At 32.4% G+C, this 25,368-nt stretch overlaps 4 protein-coding genes and 1 long non-coding RNA gene across 7 annotated transcripts; 2 read left to right on the top strand and 3 right to left on the bottom strand.

Annotated features, from left to right (window-relative positions):
- The first annotated feature begins 3,747 nt into the window (after nt 1–3,747).
- LOC11445510 (GDSL esterase/lipase At1g29670) lies at nt 3,748–7,608 on the top strand. Its single transcript, XM_003598858.2, has 5 exons — nt 3,748–3,997; nt 4,346–4,467; nt 4,825–5,070; nt 6,261–6,489; nt 7,394–7,608. Exons 1-5 carry the CDS (start codon nt 3,748–3,750, stop codon nt 7,606–7,608), a joined length of 1,062 nt encoding a protein of 353 aa, XP_003598906.2.
- Nucleotides 7,609–9,304: 1,696 nt separating this feature from the next.
- On the bottom strand, nt 9,305–12,563 carry LOC112419850 (uncharacterized). Its single transcript, XR_003009919.2, has 3 exons — nt 12,231–12,563; nt 10,084–10,833; nt 9,305–10,011 (listed from the first exon to the last, which is right to left on the bottom strand). It is a non-coding gene; the product is annotated as an uncharacterized lncRNA (long non-coding RNA).
- Nucleotides 12,564–14,840: 2,277 nt separating this feature from the next.
- Nucleotides 14,841–20,661, bottom strand: LOC11444480 (pentatricopeptide repeat-containing protein At4g20740). 3 transcript variants are annotated; one of them, XR_005645329.1, is made up of 3 exons: nt 20,521–20,661; nt 16,917–19,783; nt 14,961–15,871 (listed from the first exon to the last, which is right to left on the bottom strand). XR_005645329.1 is itself a non-coding variant. In XM_024779469.2 (2 exons), exon 2 carries the CDS (start codon nt 19,420–19,422, stop codon nt 17,251–17,253), a length of 2,172 nt encoding a protein of 723 aa, XP_024635237.1. In that variant the 5' UTR covers nt 19,423–19,783; nt 20,521–20,661; the 3' UTR covers nt 14,841–17,250. The 3 variants fall into 3 exon arrangements, 1 of the variants encoding a protein (XP_024635237.1); XR_003010429.2 differs by having other exon boundaries at nt 14,961–15,833; XM_024779469.2 differs by having other exon boundaries at nt 14,841–19,783.
- A 569-nt stretch (nt 20,662–21,230) lies between these two features.
- LOC112420048 (uncharacterized) lies at nt 21,231–21,806 on the top strand. The gene has a single exon (XM_024778651.1). The coding sequence runs from the start codon at nt 21,231–21,233 to the stop codon at nt 21,804–21,806; it is 576 nt and encodes a 191-aa protein (XP_024634419.1).
- Nucleotides 21,807–23,103: 1,297 nt separating this feature from the next.
- Nucleotides 23,104–25,289, bottom strand: LOC11418577 (uncharacterized). The gene is made up of 2 exons (XM_003598853.4): nt 24,920–25,289; nt 23,104–23,522 (listed from the first exon to the last, which is right to left on the bottom strand). The coding sequence occupies exons 1-2, from the start codon at nt 25,178–25,180 to the stop codon at nt 23,382–23,384; spliced, it is 402 nt and encodes a 133-aa protein (XP_003598901.1). The 5' UTR covers nt 25,181–25,289; the 3' UTR covers nt 23,104–23,381.
- Between the last annotated feature and the right edge of the window lie 79 nt (nt 25,290–25,368).

Genomic DNA, 25,368 nt, shown 5'->3' with positions numbered 1-25,368 from the left:
ATTGCAAAAGTGGGGGGAGGTCACTATTTAACCACAATCATTAATCTTGATCCAAATTCTATTATTGAATCCTACTATCATTCACCATTGCTATGAGTCTTAGGCATTGCATAAACAACAAATATTTTTTTTTTCCCTCATTCTATTAAATAATATCAAGAAACTTAAGACAACTACATCATGAAATTGGTATCAACAAATAACCCATAACTTCTAACCAAATAGTTGGATACAGCAGACGATGTAATCTATATGATACCATGATAAAGAAATGTTAGAAATATATAAATCCGCTTAAAGTATAGAAAATGAAACAAAATAGAAACGATAATTCAATAAGTTGCAGGAAAATAAATAAATTCTTAAACATGCTATCTAGTAAAAAAAAAATGTTGTTATTTATACTGCATCCACGCTTATTTCAATCTCTTGGAAAGCTAATGCACTTCATAATTCTCTAGATCGTATCTCCCACCTGATCTTGTAGCTATCTGTAAAACCTAAATTTAGAGGCAATATATGTTGCAAATCAGACAAAAATGAAAGGAGATACCAATAAAAAGGAAATAGTAACCATGAAATTAGTGAGACTATTCCTTCTTTTTCTTTTCTTGGGTAGTAGTAGTTAAGTTTTTTTTTTTTTTTTTTTTTTGAAGTAGTCTAGTGGCTAGAATTCACCTTTTGCTCAGGTGAATAAGTTGGGTGACCGGGGTTCGAACCCCGACCCATGTATATAATAATGCATGTCTCTGCCAACTGATCTATGCTCACGAGGACGTTAAGTTCTTTTTTCTACTTACACCCCAAAAAAATCAGTTATACCTAAATTTCATTAAAATTTATTATTAATATCAAAATGGTCCTTGTGCATTTAACTATTCCAAACACCTTTTCCATCTCTCACTCTAAATCTTCATATGCTCTCTCACGTGACCAATTTCAATGAAATTCTACTTCAATGATGATTATATGAGTTTTCATGTTTTCTGTTTAATTTCTTTTGGTTGCTTTGTGTTTGAAAATTGTTCTTCAATTCTCTTTGATTTCATGTTTTTCTTTGGTTTTAGAGGTATGCTGTAAACTCAATTTACATACACTATCGTAAATTCCGTTTACATGCCTTACCTAAACTGGATTTACATCGACTTATATTTTTTCTTCGATTTTAGAGGTTTATGTGAAAATAGTTGTATATGGTAGTATATATAAACTCAATTTACAGTAGTATATGTAATATGAGTTTACGTACACATGCATACACTCAATTCACATACACTGTTGTAAACGAAGTTTACACTCAAAAAAGTTTTTTTCGCAATAAGAATTTTAAAATAAAAAGATATTGATTGTACTAAAATAGTGTAATATATGTTTTTGATGATAAATTTGTACCAAAATAAATAAATATTTTTTTAGGGGACCAAAATAAATAAACCATAAGGTTGTTTGTGTTGTGATTTGTAAAAGTTTGGTAAAAAAATCATATAATGTATGAATAAAATGGCATGGGTTCTTCCTGTGATAATAACTCAGTTGATGGCATGTTGCATTATATAAGTAATGGTTCAAACCCCAAATTTCTAACTTATTCACCTTAAAAAGGTGAATTTCTAACCACTAGCTTATTTGAACAAAAACTAAATAAATAAACACACGATCTCTGCTCTCAACGTTGTTAATTGCTAGGAATGAGGGAGAATACACGATCTCTAGTGGAGGTGACATTAATGACATTGTCAACGAATCATGACGAGGAGAGGAGATTGAAGACGAACATGGGACACCCGATGGGGCGGGGGTCCCGAACCCATCGGAAATAGAGATGTGATTCAATTTCACATCCCCATTAGGTATAGATAGGGTAACATGTAAGTATATGGAATCGGGGATGGGGATGAGGAAGGTAAAATTCGTCCTCACCCCGCCCCATTGTCATGCCTAGGGACAACATGCCCTTTACCACTAAAAATTCAGTTCCCCAAGCTAGGATTATGTATGTTATATGCACCGGAGTTCTAGAAAGAGTCTGAGCATTATGGAACAACCGTCATCTTCAGCTACCTGAAAGTCAGGACACTCTCGGTTGAGGGAGCCTTCGCAAACGTTGGAATGCCAGTTTCCATGGTTTCTTTTGGTGTTTCTATCGTACAATGACAATCGGTTGAAGCACATTGGACTGTATTATACATATGGCAAGAAGGCCACATATTGTTGTAGGACACATTAGCCTACCGCAATTTTTCGTGTTTTGGTAGTAATGTAGAAGCCAAGCAACATGTCTTAATTATTTCTTAATCAAAGGTGTTATTTATTTGGAATCCAACTCTTGAGTTCATAACAAAAAGAGGGTAAACATTAAAACGAGGAAAAAGATGAAGAAAGTGAAGATGAAGAGGAAAATGAAGAGGGTAGCGAGTCCGACAATGGTGATTATGATTATGTCATGTTCTAAGCATATTGTTCTTAATTTTGCTCTTTCATGTGTATCAATCGATTTATTTACAAAAACCCAACTAAAACAAATGATACTATGTTAGATTTATTTACAAAAAAACTCAACTAAAACAAATGATACTATGCTAAAAAGACTAAAACGGCTCTTAAATAATGTTAAAATTGTTATTTGACAAGCTATTAACATTAAAGATGAGTTGTAATTAATTTAACCCATTTCATTAGTTTTTTTTTTTCATTTAGATTTTAAAATTTCTTGTGGATTTTTCAATGACATTAATTTTAGAACGAATAGAGTAATTAAAAACTTTTTCTTTTCACCGTGCGTAACTTAAAAATTATATTTGTTAGAAAAGGTAAAAAGAACAAAGTTATAAAATAAATCCGATTTATTTTCTTTTTGATCGGATTTTTCTCTTCAAAAAAAAAAGTTATAATATAAATAAAAATTTGACTGGAATAAATAAAAGGGTATAAAATAGAAGGAAAGAAACAAGAATAAAAGAAGAGCATCTTGTTATATCATCAGCGCTTAGTCCAATTCTTAGGGTTTCTCTCTTTCTAAATATTTCTATCTCTGAATTCAACTCATTTTCTTCAACTCTTTGATTCTCTTCGTCCATTCATTCGATTAGAAGTATGATGGAACAACATCAGGAGCAGCAACAAATTCAGCAACCAGTAATTTTAGAAATTAGAGAATTTAGAGTTTTTGCGAACACTCGATTATAACTTGAAATCTTGCAAATCGCCTATAAATAGCTCGCAAGCCTCTCAAAATCCATAATTTTGAGTATACTTTTTTTTTACTTTGCTTTTTCATATCCTTTGCCAAGTTTTTTTTAGGATGTGTTGGGTCGCACGAGTTTCATTATGTCTAAATTTAAGGGACTAAAATATCCAACATTTGTAATTTAAACAACACAAATGGATAAAAAAAAAACGTAAAAACCAAAGTGAATCGTAAATTCTTAAATTATTTATAGATTTTAGATTTTGTCGTAAAAATTTTGCACCTTTGTTTTCTACAATAACTAAATTAAGTGAATTTTTTGTGTGGCCAAAATCAAATTTTACTCGTAAATATCTCTATATGCATGCAAGTGCATGTCGTACGGATGACCTTTCATATCTCTATATATGCATGCTACTCATAGATCAAAACAAAACAAAAATTCGATAAGTGCATATAAATAAATCATAAAATCATATCCTCTATTAATCAGATCACATATTTCATACATATCACGTATCCTTTATTAATAATAGATAGGTATTCTACTCATAGATCAGATGGGTTGTGAGACTAAAACATGGTTGATTCTGTCTCTTCTTCTCTTGGGGGCAAGCTACATGCAACAATGTGTATATGGAGCACCTCAAGTGCCTTGTCTTTTTGTTTTTGGTGACTCTTTATCTGACAGTGGAAACAACAATGATCTTGTTACAACTGCAAAAGTTAATTACAAACCATATGGCATCGATTTTCCGACAGGTCCAACAGGAAGGTTTACTAATGGATTAACATCAATTGACATAATTGGTAATATTCGCACCATTTTTTCCCATTCATAATCATATGATTTCTTTTAAAATCCCATGTCTTATTTTATAAAATAACAAAATGAAAAGCTATAGACGCTATGAAGCACATGCACTATTTGGATTGTGTGTGTTCCGGTGTGGAACACTCATTTATCTTGACACAAACATATTTAATTATGTAATTTTCTTAAATTATAATCGGTATCGATTTGTCTATAATGTGTCTGAAGTTCGTGTTTTATAATATATACGTAGTATAAGGTCTTAAAATATTCTCAGGTTCAATTTTTAAATCTAATAAAACTTCTTGTTCAACTCAAACTAATGTTTGACCATTAATTTTCAGGTCAACTTTTGGGATTAGATTTCATCCCACCCTTTGCAAGCCTTGCTGGCTGGGATATATTGAAAGGTGTTAACTATGCATCTGGCTCAGCTGGAATTCGCTACGAGACAGGCAAAAAAACGGTAAAAATTAAATTGAATAAACTCATCCTTATTTTATACAACCAATTGATTTGAGGTATAATTTTTTGACAAAAACAAAACACCGCAAATCAATTGGTAATTTTTTTTTAAAATTGATATCATGTTCATGTCCAATGACATATTATTTTGAGATGTTCAATCTCACTGTTCATCTATCATATTGAAATATGACGTAAAATAGTTTGAATGATCTCTTTCTTTATTCGTTCATCGTTGCAAATTTAATGGATTTTCTCTCTTTCATTATATGTATTTTTTTTTGCAAGATATATTATGTATATATATCAATGCAAACAATGAATATTCCTCTCAAAATATTATCTCAATGCAATGCAGGGGGACAATGTCGGTTTGGGAACACAATTACGACGTCATGAGATGATAATTGCCCAAATTGCTATCAAGCTTGGAGGTGTTGCACAAGCTTCACAATATCTAAATAAATGCTTGTATTATGTCAATATAGGCAGCAACGATTTTATAGATAATTACTTCCTTCCTAAGTTATACGCAACAAGTCGAAGGTATAATCTGGAGCAGTATGCTGGAGTTCTTATTGATGAGTTATCTAAATCTATACAGGTATTAATTTAAGTTTCACATGAAGAAAAGGAAAAAAGAAATAACAGACATTAGTTAATAATTATAACTTGATATATTTTTAAGACAATTCTTGAATTATTAAACCATGAATGTATTAATTTGATGAAAGTATTAGCAAATTAAGGGAGCTTCTAGGGTCAATGGAAAATTCGACATGTATTAGTACACTTTTTTTTCAAATTAATAAATTAACGATTATTTTATGAAATAAAGAGATATTTGTTGACTTCTATATTTTTAAAAATATTATTTCATAAAAAAAAATATCATTTAATGATTTATAAGAATCATACTAAATTTTATACATTTTATCGTAAAAAAATCATTGTTCATCATTTTGAGTAATAAAAATTCAGAAAAATTAAATTTCATTTCACTAATACTTTTGGTAAATAATATTAGTTGTTATAGTTTAAAATGATAGAAAATAAAACTTATTTAACTCTTAATTTAAATATCAATGTACATGTCAAATTTTTAATTGTATCGTAGAAATTGTCTATTTATACATAATAAATAATAAGTTTTGTTCTTTCAAAAAAAATTAATAAGTTTTGTTATTTTTATAAAATTGTTCAATCTGTATTTTCCGTATTTAACAATACAACAATTAATGTTATAATATTAAACTTTGAAAACAATTAAAAAATTCTATAAAATTACAACTAAAAAGGAACAGAGACATGTAGCAGTATATATCATGATTTAATTTGGTTTAATTAAATGTTTGGTCATTTATGTTTATTTTAAGTTTAGGTTCTTCAATTTTGTTTTAAAAATTTTAAGTTGGCCCTTTATATTTTGAAAGTTTTAAGTTTGTCTAAAATGTTACTTACGTTGGAATAAGTTAGTCTCTTCCGTCACAAAATATAAGTTTAATAAAGCAAAAAATAATAATAAAATTGATTTTGTAAATAAGTCAAATTGCAACGGTCATATTCTCAACTAAGATCTCTAAATAGCTAAATGACGGAATAAACTAACTTATTCTAGTGTGAGTAATGTTTTGGACCAAATCGAAACTTTTAAAACTTAAGGGACCAACTTAAAACTTTTAAAAACATAAAGAATCAACTTAAAACTAGAAAATAGACATTAAGAACCAAACATGAAATTAAACCTTTTAATTTTTTATTTTGATAATAATATTTAAATAATTTATTGGACAGAAATTGCATGATAATGGTGCAAGAAAAATGGTGCTAGTTGGGGTAGGTCCTATAGGTTGCACTCCAAATGCCCTTGCTAAAAACGGAGTATGTGTTAAAGAGAAGAATGCTGCTGCATTAATTTTTTCTAGCAAACTTAAATCTCTAGTGGATCAACTCAATATTCAATTCAAGGATTCTAAATTCGTCTTTCGAAACAGTTCAGCAGACATCTTTGACAGTTCAAAAGGTAAAATTGCATTTCACTTGGCTATGTTAGATTTTATTTTTTGGGTTAATAGTGTTTTTCACCCCTGTAATATATGTCATTTTCAGTTTTCGCCGCTATAAAATTTTCGGTTTGATTTGCACCCTCGTAAAATTTTTATTTTTCAAAAAACACCCTTAATAGGCCATTTAAAAACCAAAATTTCTTGAAAAAAATTATGAAAATGACCTATTAGGGGTGTTTTCTGGAAAATAAAAATTTTACGAGGGTGCAAATCAAACCGAAAATTTTATAGGGGCGAAAACCAGAAATGACATATATTACAGGGGTGAAAAACACTATTAACCCTTTTTTTTTTTTAAATATTTTTAAAAAGCAAAGGCTAACATGTGTCCCAAAAACATATATTAAAGAGTTCAACATAAAAATATTCATCTTAAAAACTGTGTATTTAGCTTTTTAAAAGTTTAAATTATTGTATTTTCAATGCACAACTTCTATTTTTAAAATCTTTAACATGTGTGTTAAAGACAGAAGTTAACAGCACCCTTTTTAAATTTGCATTTAACTCTTATTTTTATTATTTGAGTTCTAATATATAATTAAGGGTTAATTAAATGTTTAGTCCCTATAAATATTCAGAATTTTGTTTTTAATCCCTACAAAATAAAATCACACTTTTTAGTTCCTATAAAATTTTCCATCAACATTTTTAGTCCTTATAAAATTTTTCATAAGCATTTTTAGTCCCTATAAAATTTTTCCATCAGCATTTTTAGTCCCTAAAATATTTAAGGAAAATGTCACAGAGACTAAAAAGTGTGATTTTATTTTGTATGAATTAAAAACAAAACTGTGAATATTTATAAGGACTAAAAACTTAATTAACCCTATAATTAATGTCACAATGATTCTTTTGTTTCAGGTTTTAAAGTTTTGAATAAAGCTTGTTGTCAATCATCATTGAATGTGTTTTGTACTCTTAATCGAACTCCATGCCAGAATAGAAAAGAGTACAAGTTTTGGGATGGATTTCATCCCACACAGGCTGCAAACCAAATCGGGGCAATAAATTCATACAATTCTTCTAATCCAAAAATCATTTACCCAATGAATATTCAACAGCTAGTTAAGGCATGAACTCATGATAGATCATTAGTTCAATTGTGTATATTTAGTAATAGTTCGATGGTGTATATCATTCAGTAAATTTGTTTTTCCTAAACATTCAATAAATTCAATTCAGCTTATCATGTATAATTAATTATTCATAATAATTGAGCAAATAAATTTTGATTTTTTTTTTGTTACAAGCAAATAAATTTTGATGATTGAGCTTTCTTTTTACTATTTCATAGGGTGTTTATTTGATATAGTAAAGAATAGTACTAGCAACACTCTTTTTTAAAAAACTTTCTATAACATTCACTCCTTTATTAGTTGAAATCAATATGGATTTACACTTTGGAAATGAAACATACGTAAAATGGTGGGACATTCAATGATTTCATATAATAAAAAAGCAAATGTTAGAAAGAAGGTTTAAAAGAGAGTGTTGTTAGTATTCATATTGTCAAAAATATTAATACATGTTTATCCTCTGTAATATTAGTGATTTTCAGTTTACCCCCTGTGAAAATAATTGTTTAAATTTCAATTCTGTAATTTGAAGATTCTTTGGTTTTGGATCTTCATAAATTTTGATTGTGCAAAATCGATGACATGGCAGGGGGTAAATCTAAATTCTCTCAAATTACATGGGGCGAAAGTATCTTAAATTTTGTAATTTGATACCATGAAAGTCCAAAATCAAATAATCTTCAAATTATAGAATTGAAATCTAAACAATTTTTTTACAGGGAAACCGAAAATCGCTAATATTACAAGGATAAACATATATTAACCCTTTCTCAAAATATGGATAGATGATCATATATTGGAAGGAAAAATATCTTAATGATATTTTAATTTGTTAAAAAATATAATTTGAACTTAATCACCTATACAAAAAAGAAAACTTTATCACCTATACAAAAGCAAAATGTTATAAGAGAGTAAGTGGAAAGAATTTGAGGTAATTACGTAGATTCAGTTCCAAACTTATTACTAAAACTGTAGTGTGACTCCAAGTTTCGTGATTTTGGCACAATGATAATGGATCGTTGCACCATCTTCATGCCTATCCCAACGGTAACTTGTATTGCGGCACGATTTGTGTAAATCGTGAGGCGGTTTTTCATAAGTGTTGTTTGACTTGTTTGTTAGTTAATTTTTTTACATTTAACGAAAGAAATTTTATAGAATTTGGCGTGTGTTTGATTGTGTGGTGGAAAAAATTAATTTTGGTAGAATTGATTTTGGTTAAAAGTGAGTTGAATGTAAAGTGATTTATGTTTGGATACCTTCAAAAGAAAAGTGATTTGTATAAAAAAATTTGTTTGGATGTTTTGAGTGAATTACTTTTAGATGTGTAAAAGACCAAAATGGACTTTAAAATGTGAGTGTGTTTGTATATTTATTTGATTTTTCATCCTTCATTTATTTGATTTTTCATCCTTCATTTATTTTTGATTAACTGACAATAAAATTACTAGATTAATATAATTGTTAATCACACAATATTCAAATAAAAATGCATATAGGGAATATATATAATTTTTTTTAATATGAACCTTCCAATGGATTTGAAATTCATCAATTTGTCCAATTCTTACGATATAGTAGTCAACACAAGTATATAATGATTTTGAGCACTGTAAAGAAGAAAGAAAAGGGTACACTATGCAACAATACAACACCTAGATGAACATAATAAAGAGATAGAATCATTTCACAGTTCCACATTGAATCAGAAGTAAACAATTTCATTAGACAATATTAGCAATCTTGGAAAACACAAAATCCATTGCATCCATTTCTTTTGAGACAATCTTCTCCATCTCCTTAGCATAACTAAGTGTTTGGTTGATGAGTTGCAGAGAGGGTGTTTCTTTGCAAGATAGTCATATGCCTTCTCAGTGCATCCTGCTATCTCATCTCTGATGGTCTTTTAAAATTAAACATTACTACAATAATAATGATTTTTGTTGAACTCTATAATTTGATCTCGAACCGAGTTTCGAACATGATTCATCTCAGATGAGAAAGCTAAATTTAAATTTTGAGATAAATCCTAATTAACTGGTCTACGATAATCATCATGATCAAGGGTTAAGTCTTCATCCTCATACCGATTGAAATCGACGTCCATATCAACATTCCTTCTAATAAAGTTATGTATAGCCATCGTTGCAACAACGACTTCAACTTGTATCTTAATTGTGAATTTAGGCATGCGTCGTAGAATTGCAAATCTATTCTTCCATACACCAAAAGTTCTTTCTATTGTGCACCTTAAACTTGAGTGATAATAATTGAATACCTCGTTGTTATTTTCAAACCCATGAGAACACCGAAAATCAGGGAGGTGATAACATTCACATCTGTATGGACCAAGATATCCCATCGGTGTTGGATAACCGGCATCCACCAAATAATACATACCTAAAAACAAATTAAATTATAAATTGTAAAGAATAATACTAATAAATAAGTTGTAAAAGATAATATTAATACCTGGAGGAGGATGTGGAAAATTTAGATTTGCATTTGTGAGAGCATGGTCAAAAACACGAGCATCATGGGCACTACCTTCCCATCCAGCTAAAACAAAGTAAAGCAAATGTTCCAATCACATACAGCCATTACATTTTGTGTCGGATATCCCTTTCGTCCAATAAATCTAGTTTGGTCATTGGCACTAACCACACAGGGAATATGCGTACCATCGATTGCTCCTATGGCATTCTTAAAAAATGGCCAATATCGTGGATCACTTTGAATTTTTGCATGACTATCACGGAACAAAGGATCTTGAGGCTTTATATATTCGATGGACAAACTCAAGCAAGCAACTAACACATCATGAAAACGTCTACTCACAGTTTCTCCTGAGTGTTGGAACCTTTCTTGAATCATTTTATTACCCACTCCATGTCCAACAACAAGTAAGAACATTGCAACCATCTCTTCTACCCCTATGTGATTAGTGGACTTTAAACCATGATCAACTAATTTAGTGCAAAGTTTATGAAAAATATGTTTTTCCATTCGAAACATCTCATAACAACGAGTGGGATTTCCTTGCAATACTTCTTTCACCCATGCATGCCCTGTTAGCTCACTAGTTCTACATGGCTCTTTACATAAATGTTTCACAGCATACTCACCCATTAGTGCACCCACTAAAGAAGCTTTGTTCAAAAAAATCATCGTCTTCATTTGATTCTTCATTACAATAGTCCATTTTGCAATGAGATTTGGCTACTGTTAAAGGTAAACAATTAGCAAGAAAAACAAAAAAAAAAAAGTTAATTTATTATATCAGGAGCTATCTTGAATGTCACACAATCTAAAACATGATATTAAACATAAGAAATCATAAGAAACATAACAATGATCAGAACAATCAGAAATCATGGCATTTGAATTATAGACAAATATAGTGCATGAGCTTTGTAGAAGAAATTAATTATCCTTTCAGCCATATACTGAAGTATGAGAAGGCTGTTTGGTCTTTCTCAGACTGTCATACCTATTCTTTAATTGATCGTTCTCATACTTCATTCCGGTTAAATTATGAAATTGGGCCTTAATATTGTTCCACCCTTTTTTTGTAAAGCTCGTACCAACACGTTCTCTCTTGAAAACTTGCTCCAAACATGCTTTCACAAAGTTTTCAGTTGACTTATAATCCCAATTAGCTTTTGTTTTTTGCCCCCCATCATTAGGTGAGGAGGAATGCACAACATTTTTCTTGGTATTCACCATTCTATGTAAACAAGGTTAAATTTAATCTATTTGAATCAAACCTATATTCGAATAACCACTTATCTAATGAGGTGAAATTGGTAAACAAAAATCATTCTGAGTTCAACAAGTAAAACAAAGAAGCAAACAAAGAGAGACTTTATTGTCATTATCATTTGAAGAGCTTATTGAGACTGTTTGTATCATCATACAGAAAAACAAAACCAAAATAGTAGCAAAACTGAACCAAAACACCAGTAAAATAAAGACATATTCTCTACTAAAAAACACAAACATCTAAAACCTTGTCAAAAGTAAATAGTATTAAATAACAAACATGAATTAGTGGCATTTGTGCTTGAGAGCTTTCTCTTCTTGTAACTATTTCAAGATCCATGGTCCTAAACTATTGAAGGTCTTCATCATCAAGGTTGACAGATTATTTAGATATTATCCTTCGAAACTTGTAACTTCAGATATAATACATGTGTTTAAGAGAAAATTTGGTAAAAAGAAATTATAAAACCACATATGAACACCATAGATAGCTCTTCCTTTATTTTCTAGAGTTGACAAAAGATAGAAAAAAAAATGAAAAGCCACGTATGAACATTCCTTCTGCCAACAAAGTTGAAACTATAGTGATAAATGGTATAGAACATAACTCAATCTAAAGCACTCATACAATGCAAATAATATTCATTAGTATCATTTGATGAAAAACATAGAAGCTATTTTCAAACTCCATCAATATCATTAATATTTCAGGCAAAAAAAAAACATAAACAACCATAACTAAGGTCAAGGAAAACAAAAGAAATAGATTGTTTTTTATTTAGGCATTTTATCAAACACATCAAATGCAATGTTATCAAAATTGAATTAATAGACAGAAGATGAGTGTTTGAGCTTACCCTTGAGTACCAAACACTGCAGCTATTTGGCTATTTGCTTGTTTAAGAATGAAAGAGTGACAAATGAGCCAACCTATATATAGAAGTTTGTATGAACAGAGAGTAACTACATAGTTAATGAAACTATGAGGTTGGTGACCGATTTCTACAAGTTGTGAAGAATTAATGAAAATGTGGAAGGCCGCCCTTGATACAAAGTGGATCATATTTCCATTAAGGAATTTGAGTTTAATGAATTTATGATTTAGGTGAAGAAACATCTTTGTCTTCAATGTTTGACAAGAGATTAGTAAATTTAGATAAGCATAGAGTTATTATACAGGTGAAAAAAACTTTGCCTTCAATGTTTGAATTTTTTTTTGAAAAATTCAGATCAACATGGATTTATGGCGGTGAAGGTAAGGGCAAAAAAGAGAAATTGAGAGAAACCAAACCTAAGACCAAGTGCAATGGCTTGTTGAAACCAAGCTTCAACATGTTGAAACCATTGTATGTGGGTGTTGAAAATGGTAAAAAAATGATGTGGAGGTGAGAGCATATGAAAGAATTAAATATGTTGAATTCTGACGCGAGGGCCACGTGGCGCGTTTTCGCTGGCTGAAGTAGGCGCGTGAGCTGGAGGGAGTTCCGGAGAGAGAAAGTTAAATGGAAAAAGTGAGGACACGTGGCTGGGTTTGATTGGCTGCTTGGATTTTTATCATCTTAATATTTTGGACTCAATTATTTCATTACAAATAACTTTTTTTTTTTTTACCAAAATTCGTGATTTTTTTTCTCTATAAATAGAGACTTGGATCATTTGATTTGGATACAGAAAAAGAAAAAAAAAACCAAGTTTTTCACTCTCTTAATCTTATTATTAGCTTTCTATTAACTTTTCTTTTGAAGTTTGGAATGTTTCGTGATTGAAGATGATTTGTATCGTACTAAATAAATTACTTGTGTGTTGTGTGCTTGTTTCTTGTCTTGCGTTTTAAGCTATTTGTGTGACCCGTGCTTAGTTTGTTGTATTGCATTTTAAGTTAAGAAAATAAAAATAAATTATTTAAATAAATTTTGTTTTTACAAAAAAAAAAAAAAATTGTTAAGTGTTTCTTCATTTTAATTTAATTATAATCGATAATTGTAATTTTATGTAATTATAAAAACAAAAATATAAAATTAAATAAGAATAAGAAATAAAAGGTGGTGGGGTAGAGTGTTGAATTAAGAGAGAGAAAATGATGTAGAGTGTTGGAAATTGAAAAAGTGGGTGTTGAGGGTTGTTGAATTTGTTTTACCATTGTAAATGGTCTAAGGTGTAGGAAATCGATTTGTAGAAGCTAGGAATAGCAGCTTCTTTCAAAATCGATTCTAGTTGTCAAAAGCAAGGCGGCGGCAGAAGGATTATGGAAAGCCAAACATCCTCAAAGTGCTTTTGAACAGATGGAAGCACGTTTTCCGTTTTTGACCGTGTAACCAAACACGTACTTAGAGGTTAAGGGTTGAGATTGTTGGGTTGGAAAATACTTTATAAATACTTTAGATGGTGAGAACTCGTTAGAGGAATGATCAAAAGTTTGCTCTCTTGTTCTCTCTTAAGATCTCCATGTGGATTTGATTGACTTGAAAAATGGATGGAAATTGGGGTTTGTTCATTGTGATAACTAGAAATTAGGGTTTGTTCATTGTGAGCTAGTGGATCTAATTTCTCGTAACATTTTTGTATCATCATTATATAGTGTACTGGAGTCGAACTAAGTAAACAATATTGGTGTGTTATTTTTCTACATATTTTTGAAAAAAAATTCTACTCTTTTATCTTTATGTTTTGATTATGCTTGTGGATTTTATTTGCTTAGTTATTAGGTATGTTGTTGTTATTGTTGATTGAGACTACTTTAATTTTAGTTGTCGTTGAAATTTGTCACATACACCTAAGTTTATTGGTGTGATTTGATTTTCGAATTCACAACAATTGATGCCCATTGTGGGGAAAATGAGTAATTTGGTAAAGTGGACATCATGGGTTCAAATTGGGTCATCAAAAAGTTCACTGCAAGCAATGATTTTGCATGTTGAAGGTAAAGATGCAAACAATTTTGACATAACAGAAGTGTGCAGAGGCATTGAAGGGTTGAGTTGTGATGTCAGCTAAGTTGACAAAAGCAAAGAAGCTCAAGGTGACAGACAAGGCAAAGAGTGTTGTTGTGTTATGCCTCGGAGATAAGGTTTTGAGGGATATTTCAAGGGATGCTACCAGAGCGTCAATGTGGATAAGGTTGGAGTTATTATATACGGCAAAACATTTGACTCATAAACTGTTTTTGAAATAACAACTCTACTTATTTATGATGGTATAGTCTAAACATAGCAATTGACATAATTTAACAAGATACTAAATGACTTGGTGAACATTTAGTTGAAACATTGAAGATGAGGACAAAGCTTTGATTTTATAATTGCATTTACGCAGATCTTATAATTGCATTTGATCAAGGATTTGAGATTAGGCCTAACAAATCAATGACCATTTCAATAATTTTTATTTTATTTTTGGTACAAATGACCATTTCAATAATTACTTCATAAAAAAAATCAAAAACGAAGAAAAAAAGAAAACCTAACATATAAGCAAAGCAAAACAAAAAGAAATCACCTTCAAGGAACCATATGGAACAGCAACATCAATAAAAACAACCCATAAAAATAACACACACACACACAAAGAAGTAACGAAAAAGCAGAAAATGGGCAACTAAGAACAACAGTTTTTTAGGATTAAGGTAGGAGCAGCGTGATGTCTGAAGGCAAAGAAGCAAGTTAAAGCAACCAAAACTCATTCTTTTTACATAGATACAAACAGAGCTTGTGTTTTCTTGCTTTCAAAAAATGACACTCTTAATTTGATATAAGAGTGACATCAACATTGATCTTCATTACCAGTTGTTGAAACTTGAAATCATGAATGGTATTGCTACTACGGATCATGATGATCAGTGTATGCAATTATATTATCATCATCATCAACAAACTTGAAAGGATATTTGCCAAGAAGGATTCTTCAGATGCAACTTTTATGACAACAAGTCCAACCATGAAATCAGATGGCATATTCTTAAGCCAAAATGGCCACTTTACCCCCAAAGAGAAACACATTCAAACCATGATCAGTGTATTCATATCCTTTTTTAATGCCAATACAACAAATTTCAGAGCTTTGGTTTAACTATTCACAGGCTGTCCTACCACTGGTATCACCTTGAATGGAGGTCTCTGATTATGATTTGCCGATGAATAATGATTTATATATGAATGCTTTGTCCAATGTTTTATAAATGCCGTGATTGACTATTCACACCTTTTTCTGGACTATTTACACATAGCTCTCTTCACACACTTTCTCTGACTTCTCATTCTCACTACCCAATTTTCCATCCTCTTTTTTCAATGGCTCTTCTTTCCCTTTATGAAAAGCTTCTGAAATCACCTTAGAGAGTGCATTGTCTTCTTCACTAGGCCTTAGTTACTCAGCCAAACAGTCCTTCACAGTAACCCCCTTTCTCGTTTCAGTTCCATCATTATTACCAGTGCTAGCTCCAAATTAGTGATTCTTTTATTGTCCTAATACATAAAATTCATACATGGCTTAAAAAAACAAACTGCAACAGCAAGTATGATCAGATCACCATGAACATCAGAAAGGATTTAAAAAATGAACAACATCAACAAGTATAATCAGAGTTCACCCTTAGAGAGGATTTTAATGAGAGAGGATGTGGCTTCAAAAACCAACAAGCAATCAAATATGATTAATCAGATCACCATGAACTTGCATTTCTTTCTCTGCTATTTACATAAGGAATGATATAGAACAAAACGCATAGTCAACAATTTCTCATCGCATATATGTTTAAACTAGCTAGGAATCTAGAATCTAAAATCCTCTTATACACTAAGTCGAGACTGCTATCAGAGGATATATTGAGAAGCTTGTGTGTGTAAAATACAATTGTAGAAGAAACTATTCGACTAAAGTTTAAGCAAAAACACATTTACACAACTATAAACAAGGAAATCTAAATAGCATAACTACCATACAAAGGGGGTTAAATATGTAACAAATCTCAAAAAATATAAACTACCAAGACAACTTCCATTACTTTTAAGTTGTTTTGGATTTGTAAATTAGTAAATTTATAAATCTGTAGCAAACATCTAATGTGTGCATACAGAGTACCTTTGCAATTATTTTGTGTATAACAAATATAAGACAACTGCAAAATCAATCAGTTTGGCGTATAATCAATCAGCAAATCATCACAAATCTATCATGAAAAGAAAGACGATGCTGAAGTTAAATATGTATTCTAGAAGTCTTTTTTTACTCATTTATATTTCACTGAAGCTTCAGCTAGATTTAACTTATTAAATAAATCATGTCAGAGCAGGCCAAAAATAAACAGTTTCCTGTTTTCAAATTTGTATGGAAAACAATAAAAGTTGTTCTCATTGCTTTATATGCAAAACTTCAAAAGCATGAAACACCATAAAAAGATTTTAAATGTTAATATCACATCAATACTCTCCATTGTATACTTTATTATCAGATAAAAGATATAGAGTAAGAGATCTGTATTTCACTTTTCATTTCACAATAAATTTATGCAGACAACACTAGAAAATGATACTCATAATTCCAAATACCTCGACGAAGCAAGCATGAGATCATGCTATAATATGATGTCAAGTGACATTGTCCTTTACATGATACATCCGTGCAATCCAGATCCAATAAGTAACCTCCATAGTGCAGCTATCCAATGGTATAGAGTATGCAACGAGGTCCAGCGACTAGTGTCTAATTCTATGTAATAAGTCAAGTGTTCGCAGCCACGGGTTAAACATATCAGATACCGGATGGAAATGCTCGAGAAATAAAAGCAATGACAAACTTCTCCCAAATGTCAAATGCTTTTCTGGCAGCATCATGATGATACATGTTCACAAAGAAAAAATTAATCTGTCTCCATACCAGTTTTCAATCTGGTAACAGTTTACAACCCTTTGACTTCAATTTAGATTCTAGACCAAAGAATTTCAATCCTGATATTACCAAGTCTGCTGTTTTTTTCTTCATGTGATCAATTAGTAATTCGTCGTAAACAATTGTGTCAGATTCTGTCAACAATTTGCGCTCCCTCAAAATTGAGAAAACCTTTCTAGCCTCTTCAATTGTTCCATACTTGCACATGCCAGAGATGATTGCAGAACATACAACATTGTCTAAAGAGCAACCTTCTTGCATCATCTCATTCAATACATCAATCAACTTTTCTGCAACATTTGACTTGCACATGCGAATAATGGTAAGACAATACTTAAACTCCATAGGTCCACTTGTAACATTGCCTAAGCAATCTCTAACAAGCAGCATGGCTTCGTCAATCTCTCCAATGTTGCAAAGACCTTTAGCAAGGCAATTATAAGCAGCCACAGAAGGAATGGAAGACATCTCAATTATCTTATTATGACATTCACATGCCTCCTTAATTTGACCGTGATCAACAAGGCAAAGAATTGCTATGTTATATGTGGATGAGTCGGGCTCCAAGTCTGAGCCCTTTATTTCATCAAAGAGTGATAATGCTTTTTCCACCTTACCACTCAAGTGAAGAGATTCCATAAAAATATTGTAAATTTCAACGCTAACGTAGCTTTTTTCTTTCAAGTGTGTAAATATCTCTAGTGCCATTTCTGGTCCTTTCTTCTCAACCAGATGGGAAAAGAATTTTGAGAGGTCATCAATAACTGGAAATCCCAACTTCTTCATCTTCTCTAGCAACATAAAAAATTCTTCCATTCGTTTTGCTTCGGCATAGGCCAACAATAACGGTTTTACAGACAAGAAGTCCGGCTCAAGGCCCTCCTGAATAGTGACTTGGAAAAGCTTGTAAGCCTTCTCAACCTTATTCAAATTGCACAAACCTTCAATAAGGTTATTATACATCCCCAAATCAGCACGGTATCCCGAGCTCACCAAATCCTTCAACAAATCAAAAGCCAAACCAACCTTATTCCCCGCCACAAACGACTCAACCAACGATCCATATATCGCTCTATCTATCAAATGACCCTTACTCTTCATCTCTTTGAACAACTCATAACCCTCCGAAACCCTTCCCCCTTTCGCCAAACCACCAATGATAGTACCATATGCCATGACATCCGGATCGACTCTATCTCTCTTCATTTCCTTCCAAACCCTCAAACAACCATCCAAATTTCCCTCTTTAACCATAATCCGAACCAACGCGGTATACGCAAACACATCCGGCTTACACAATTTCTCCCTCATCCTTCCCAAAACCTCTAACATCTCATCAATTTTCCCACCTTTACACAATCCCTTTATCAAAATCATAAAAGTAACACTCTCTTCAACCAATCCATCTTCCCTAAAATCATTATAAACCGACAACGCCAAATCCAAATGCCCAGTCTTAACCAAAGCATCCATAATCCTATTATACAAAAACACCCTAGGTTTCACACCAAACTTATTCCTCATCTTATCATAAACATGATAAACCCTAAGACCTCTACCAGCATCAGAATGCATCCGAATTAAAATCTCAAATTGCTTCTCCGACGGAGGCTTTCCCTGAGCGTCCATCAGCTCAGGGAGCTGATCGGCTGCACGGAAATGGTTAGCACGGTTAAGGCAATAAGTGAAGGCGTTGTAAGAGGCAAAATTATGGTGATAACCTTTTTGTTTCTCTACCCAATGGAAAAACTTGAAAGCTAGCGTAGGGTTAGTTTGAACTTTAAGAACCTCAGCAACTAGGGTGGGAGTAACTCTGCGGAGTTTATTGAGTTCAGTTACAACGGGTGGGCCCCAGTTGTTATTGTTTTTGCGGAAGGCATCAAGGATGAAACGGGCAATCGGGGAGAGACGGAGGGAGGCAGAGAATGTGGCCTCCGGGGATGGGGATGGGGATGGTGATGGGGAGTTTGGTTGGGAAAGGAAGTGTGGGTCCCACTTTTGGATTTGGAAACTGTTGGTTGGTTTTGTGGATTTAGGTTTCGGAGGAGTGAGAGTTTTGCGATTGGAAAAGAGGCCACCGCGTACAGTAGGACGGTTTTGAGAAGGTTTGCGGTGACCGTAGAAGAAGTAGAATTTGTTTGGTGGGGTTGGTGTTTGAGGAGGCATTTTATTTTGTTTTGTTGGTGGCAATTGGTGTTGCTATTGTTTTTCTGGTCCGTAAAAGTTTAGATAAGTTGAACTTTCAGCCTCGCCAGGGTCAGGGCAAGCCTCAAGGCTCAGCAAATTGGTGTTTATATTTTGGTGATAGAAATTAAGAATGTCACGTGTATGAAGCTGTTGGGTGGGGTAGTTACTGATGACAAAACAAAACTGAAGATTGTCGGAAACGTATGGAATGTGTGATCTGAATCTGATGCCTCCTCAAACCATAATAACGACAGCTGACCTACAAATCAGACTAAGTGCAGCAGTTCATAAATTGATTAGCAGCGGCTCCATTTCCATTTCCATTTCCATTTCATGAAACCTGTTTAATATGGAATGTCAATGTGAAATACAAATCAATTAAATTTTCTGCATTGACAATTTAAGAGAGAGAAATGGAGAAATGTTTTTTTTTCCCTTTTTTCATTAAACCTGAGAAAAAAATTGAATTTCTCGTCGTCAATTGAAAGTAGTAAAACTGGTACAAATGAAGAGCAAGTTACCATGAAAGAATAAATGGAAATGGATGGGGAAGAAGATAGGTTCAGTGTACCAAGACAAAACAGTGCAGCGATGACAACCTCACTCTTGGCATCACAACCTCAAAACCACACATTTTTTAAGATTTAAGCAAGCAGTGTTTTAAAACTCAGACATGGTGATCGACCCGGTTATAACCTCGGGTCACTGGTCGGACTGCAATCTGTGGCTCGTTTGAATTGACTTATGTTTTAGCTTAATAAAAGAAGTTTTTATATATTGTTCATAAGGTTGTCAAGGTAAACAACTACAATTCATAAGCTTGTCAATAATGAAAACTTATGAATTAACAAAAAAAAAAACTTATTTATTTGCATAAGCTAGTCCGAAATAAGCCAATCTAAACGGCCCCAAAATTTAAAATGATTCATAACATCAATTTCATAGCTATAATTTCAGAAGCTCGTTTTAAAGAGAGCATTACATAATTATTATAAAGACATAAATTGATTGAATGGGATCAGAATTTGAATTTTCGTGCTGAGAATTAAAAGTAGTAGAAATGAGAGTGGAGCATACCTAGACAAGGCGATGGCAAACTCACTCGCTCTTGGCATCACGGTGACGAGCGGCGCTTTAACAACGGGAATCAGGCTGTCTGCAACTCAACGCTTATGTGGGATAGAGAGGGTAGATAGTTGATCCTCTGTTTTATATTAACAATATGTCATTTTTATTTCCAAAACTTATTTCCATCATAATTTTTAACTAATATATATGATTTGTTTCAATGAATACATTTGAAAACAAAAACTAACAACACACGTTCTAATACATATTTTTTCTAACATTTTTTTTGATCGGTTAAAGTTACATAGGACCCACATGATTTGCCAGTCTTCCTCAATTTTAAAATATTATCAATTTTTTATAGAGATTATAGTTGGATATCAACATGTCGAATGCGATAAATGAAACTAAATTAATTCACTAATAGGGATATGATCTCTATTTTTAAAAAATAACATGCAAAGTTAAAAAAAAAAAAAAAAATTATCATGTATCCTCTGCGTGTAACTATGACTTTTTTTTTTGTTGTTAAAAAAAGAAGATAAAAAGTGAGGAAGGCTAATTCGTGATGCTGGCCTTCCTCATCTGTAATTAATAAGTGATATATATTTCTACCAATTAAAAAAAGAAGATAAAAGCAAAAAAGTTTAAAAAGAAAAATGTAAAAAAATTAGTGATGCTGGGATCCATCATTTATTGCGTTTACATCTATTTAAGAAATGAAGAGGGTTCGAATTCCACTATATAAAGGGGTGAACTGTCCTACCTCCTTTGCTATCTGCGATATTTGCGACGAAGATGCTAAACATCTGTTCTTCGAGTGCAGCAAGAGTGTTGTGTGCTGGCAACAGGTTGGTCTTTGGCATACAATCCAACAGGTACGGTTACCCACATCTTCCTGCGCTGATATTCCCCAACAACAGCTGTTCGCGGTTATTCTCTGGAGTCTATGGAAACATAGAAATAACAAAGTTTGGAATAACGTCACGGAAACGGCTCAACAAACAGGTGAACGCGCCATGAATTTTTTGAGCAGTTGGAAGAATGCTCAAGACGTGAGGAATCAGAACACCAACAGAAACACACATGGTGTGATTGACTCTTGGGAAAAACCGAGTCCAGGGAGGTTCAAGTGTAATGTTGACGCATCCTTTTCCACTACCCTTAACAAAGTTGGATTTGGAGCTTGTATTCGTGATGCCGAAGGAAATTTTGTGATAGCAAGAACTGCTTGGACGACCCTTCTACTTGATGTCAATATGGGGGAGGCTATGGGTCTTTTAGCTGTGCATTGAAGTGGGTAAAAGAGTTAAACATGGTGCATATGGACTTTGAAACAAACTCAAAAGTTGTGGCTGATAGAATATATGGCAAGGAGGGTGTCTCTGATTTCATGGCAATAATCAATGATTGTAGACACTTGTTGAGTACCAATTTAGTGAACTCTGATGTGAAGTTCATTAGGAGACAAGTCAATGGTGTGGCTCATAGTTTAGCTAAGGAAGCACTACACCACGCTAGTCTCCACATTCGTCTTAACATTCCACATTGTATTTCTTCTTTGATCAATAATGAAAAGCTATAAGCTTCTTTCCGTCAAAAAAAAAAAATCTAAATTTGCAATGATCCTTTTGGTTGCCATGTGTTTTCTTTTTATCAATGTGGAGGATTAGTGGAAGAGGAGTGTTATTTGAACAACCATTTGGTTGACAACTTATGGGACAACCATAATTTACAATGAAAAAATATGTATTTGCACGAAAATCAAAGCAATAGAGAAATAAAGTAAAAAAATAATGTGAGTAAGAGAGAAAAAGTTATTACAGAAGTTGTCATAAAATGAATGTTCAAATATCATTTCTCTTAGTGAAACTCACTAGCGAGGTTCACTTATCAAAATTAATCTTACTAATCTCTCACTAACATAATTTTTAGGAAAAACACCAAATCTCTGCTGACGCCAAGAGTGAAGGTTACTCAGAGTGCGATGAAGTCTCGTGTCAATAGTCCCAGTATCACAAGTACAAATATTTTGAACAGTTGGAATGTATGCATCATCCCTTAGCAAACTTGCTCAAAAAATTTACCAAGAAAATGTTGATTCCTGCATAAAATGTTAGTAGACAATTCTGAGACAATGATTCGAGGTATATCTAAGAATATGAGTATTTGAGTAATTAAGAGAGGAGGAAATCCAACCACTAGTGGCTAGAAGTTTATCCAACCTAGATTTTATGTGATGATGATCGTGTTGATTATTAGCCCAGATTTTAACGAGGAAAGAACGAATAGAAAAGGAAAGGCAGATTAGAGTACACAGAAAATTAAGGAGTAAAAGCGGAAAAACCAGACAAAAACATCAACAAAATTATTTGTTATCTATTTGTTTTAGAAGATGAAATGCATTCCTGAAAGATTTTTTAAACAAATAACAATTGACATAAGGTTATTTGACAGTTCAAAGTTTCATATAATGAAAGATTTTGAAAGTAGGGAACTCTTGCAGGGTAGCTCCACAGGAGTTGTTGTTAAAATCAAGAGTACTATAAAATTCCATTTTTACATGTTCGTAAGAAAATTATGAAAATATAATACATCACTGCATTCACCTTTTCATTTAAGAATTTAATTGGTATTTCTCTGAATACGTAGTAATTTTTTATCTACATTGGAGAAATAAATTATTCCTTACATTATAAACCCTTTATAAGCTTACATATCAGATCATATTACATGATTGTCGCTTAAGCAGAGAGAATGATAGCAGATAACCAATGGAACATGAACTAAGAGAAACTTAGAGCCTATAGATAAACACCTCCCTTATTCCTCCCTACTCATTTGCAAGTTTACTGAAGATCACCTCAAATTTAAGCTTCCCTTTTAGGCCTGTTGCGGCCACGTGGAAGGACAGGTTCTTGTTCTTCTTGTGAATAAGTTTCCACATCATCATCATCATTATCCTCTTCTTCCTCTTCATCAATTTCCATGATAGCTTCGTTCTTCGCCATCTGGTATTAAAAAAAAAACATGTCACAAAAACAGGGAAAACAAAAAACAACCGACAAATATTTCCAAAAGAGGGTAGTTAAGAGTCACATGAAGATTAAAAATTAGAAATTTGCGAATAGAGGCACATGAAGATTAGAAATTCCTTATTGAGCTGGTAATTATAATCGCATACACTTGCACATATTACAAATGTGCCAGAAATTAGTGAGTCAACTGTTTCGGCTTATATGAGTGTAAATGCAGGTATATTAAATATTTATTGAGGTAACTGATAAGACATGTGCATGGATTAAAGGAACAATCAAACAATTCTCTGTTTACCAAAACATAAGAGAAATTTTCAACCATCTCTCAAGTTATGATGAAAAACCATCAACTATCTTCTTAACTCTAGACTCCAAAGATTTATTTTTAAAGATGTAAAGATATGATGCTAAATATATCACATCTCTACAATCTGGAAAATTTCTTAAGGTAGACATCACATAGCTAAAGTTGCACAGGTCATGTTAGAAATTTCTTTATGGAACGTCTTTATTTTTTGCGCATATCAACGTTAATTGAGTGTAAGGTAAACTTGTTTTTGTCCTATATTTCTGAGTGTATATGTTAAACATATTCTAAGTCATGCACCATAGCACTTCAGAGACTCATGCATCTATTTTCTGTCAATTTAACAAGTGTTAACAGACATAGGCGCATGCCAAAGGGAAGATCAACCAACTCAAAAGGCTTAATTTGGTATATAGAAATCTAAATTACAGTAATTGGAAAAGAAAAATCCACTAAGCAACTCTAAAAAAGAGAACTTATTCGCAAACTTCAAATCGAGGATATAAAATTTATTTTGACATGTTTGATTGCTCTTGGGTAGAATAAATTTTGCCTCCAATATTGATTCTAACTAAAAGTTAGAAATTAGAATTTTTTTACTCCAGAATTAATATTTACACTCAAATTTATAGTTCCACTCACTTTTAAAATCAATTTCACAAAATCAATTTTTGTCACCGCAAAACAAAACAATGTAAATTTGTTTACTTTCAATTTTGTAAAAATACAAAAAAATCACTACCATACTCATTCAACCAGATGGCAACACTACTTTTTTTAGTGACAAATGTTAGTTGTTAACTATTTAGTGTATTTGAACTTTGGACCTTTAACTCTTTCGCTCCTTTAATTCTTTAGCTCAACCAAGTGTGCTACCCAACTCCCCTATAAGGCAACACTACTTGTATGTAAGTGATTGCAACTATACAACTGCGCAAAACCCAGTTGAGGAATTTCATCAAACACATGGAAGACACAAAAATAAATCACAAAATTTTCAACAACCAGCACAAACAAAGAATCACATTACTGAGAAAAACTCAACATTAGTTTGTGGCATTACCTCTTCATAGAAATCTTGGTCAAGCTTCTGACCAATCCGAAGAGCAGTGAAAACAGTTATACCGAGGAGAGAAAGAGGAAGCGCAATCGCGAAGGCATAGCTACTTGTACTTGCGCCAGCACGTGTGACCACCGTCGCGGGTCTCGGTCTCCGGCAGCCGGTGAGGAGAAGAGGCGAAGAGTTGCGTGAAGGTGGGGCCCTCAAGGAAGGGAATGTGAAGGAATGAGAAATTGGATTAAAGAGTGGAAATAACGTCGCCATGGATGGATTACAGTGTAATCTATTTGTGTAGTGTGGATGATGAATTGTTTTTGTTTTTTAATGTTACTGTTGTTGTTGTTGTACTGTTATCATTTTGGGATAAACCGTTATTTCTGGTCTAAATGTGTCAAACATGTAACTAAAATCTAACCCCATTTTTTCTTATAAAATAAATGAAATTAGATGAG

This window comes from Medicago truncatula, chromosome 3 (genome assembly GCF_003473485.1).
Source record: "Medicago truncatula cultivar Jemalong A17 chromosome 3, MtrunA17r5.0-ANR, whole genome shotgun sequence".
NCBI lineage: Eukaryota > Viridiplantae > Streptophyta > Magnoliopsida > Fabales > Fabaceae > Medicago > Medicago truncatula.
This window is presented reverse-complemented; position numbering and strand designations above follow the sequence as displayed.

Excerpts from the sequence above, each read along its gene's own strand:
- LOC11418577 (XM_003598853.4), bottom strand. The coding sequence starts at position 25,180 with ATGGCGACGTTATTTCCACTCTTTAATCCAATTTCTCATTCCTTCACA. Across the intron at positions 23,523-24,919 it reads ACCAAGATTTCTATGAAGAG|ATGGCGAAGAACGAAGCTAT; the intron begins GTAATGCCACAA and ends TTTTAATACCAG.
- LOC11445510 (XM_003598858.2), top strand. The coding sequence starts at position 3,748 with ATGGGTTGTGAGACTAAAACATGGTTGATTCTGTCTCTTCTTCTCTTG. Across the intron at positions 3,998-4,345 it reads AACATCAATTGACATAATTG|GTCAACTTTTGGGATTAGAT; the intron begins GTAATATTCGCA and ends ATTAATTTTCAG. Across the intron at positions 4,468-4,824 it reads ACGAGACAGGCAAAAAAACG|GGGGACAATGTCGGTTTGGG; the intron begins GTAAAAATTAAA and ends AATGCAATGCAG.
- LOC112420048 (XM_024778651.1), top strand. The coding sequence starts at position 21,231 with ATGAAGAGGGTTCGAATTCCACTATATAAAGGGGTGAACTGTCCTACC.
- LOC11444480 (XM_024779469.2), bottom strand. The coding sequence starts at position 19,422 with ATGCCTCCTCAAACACCAACCCCACCAAACAAATTCTACTTCTTCTAC.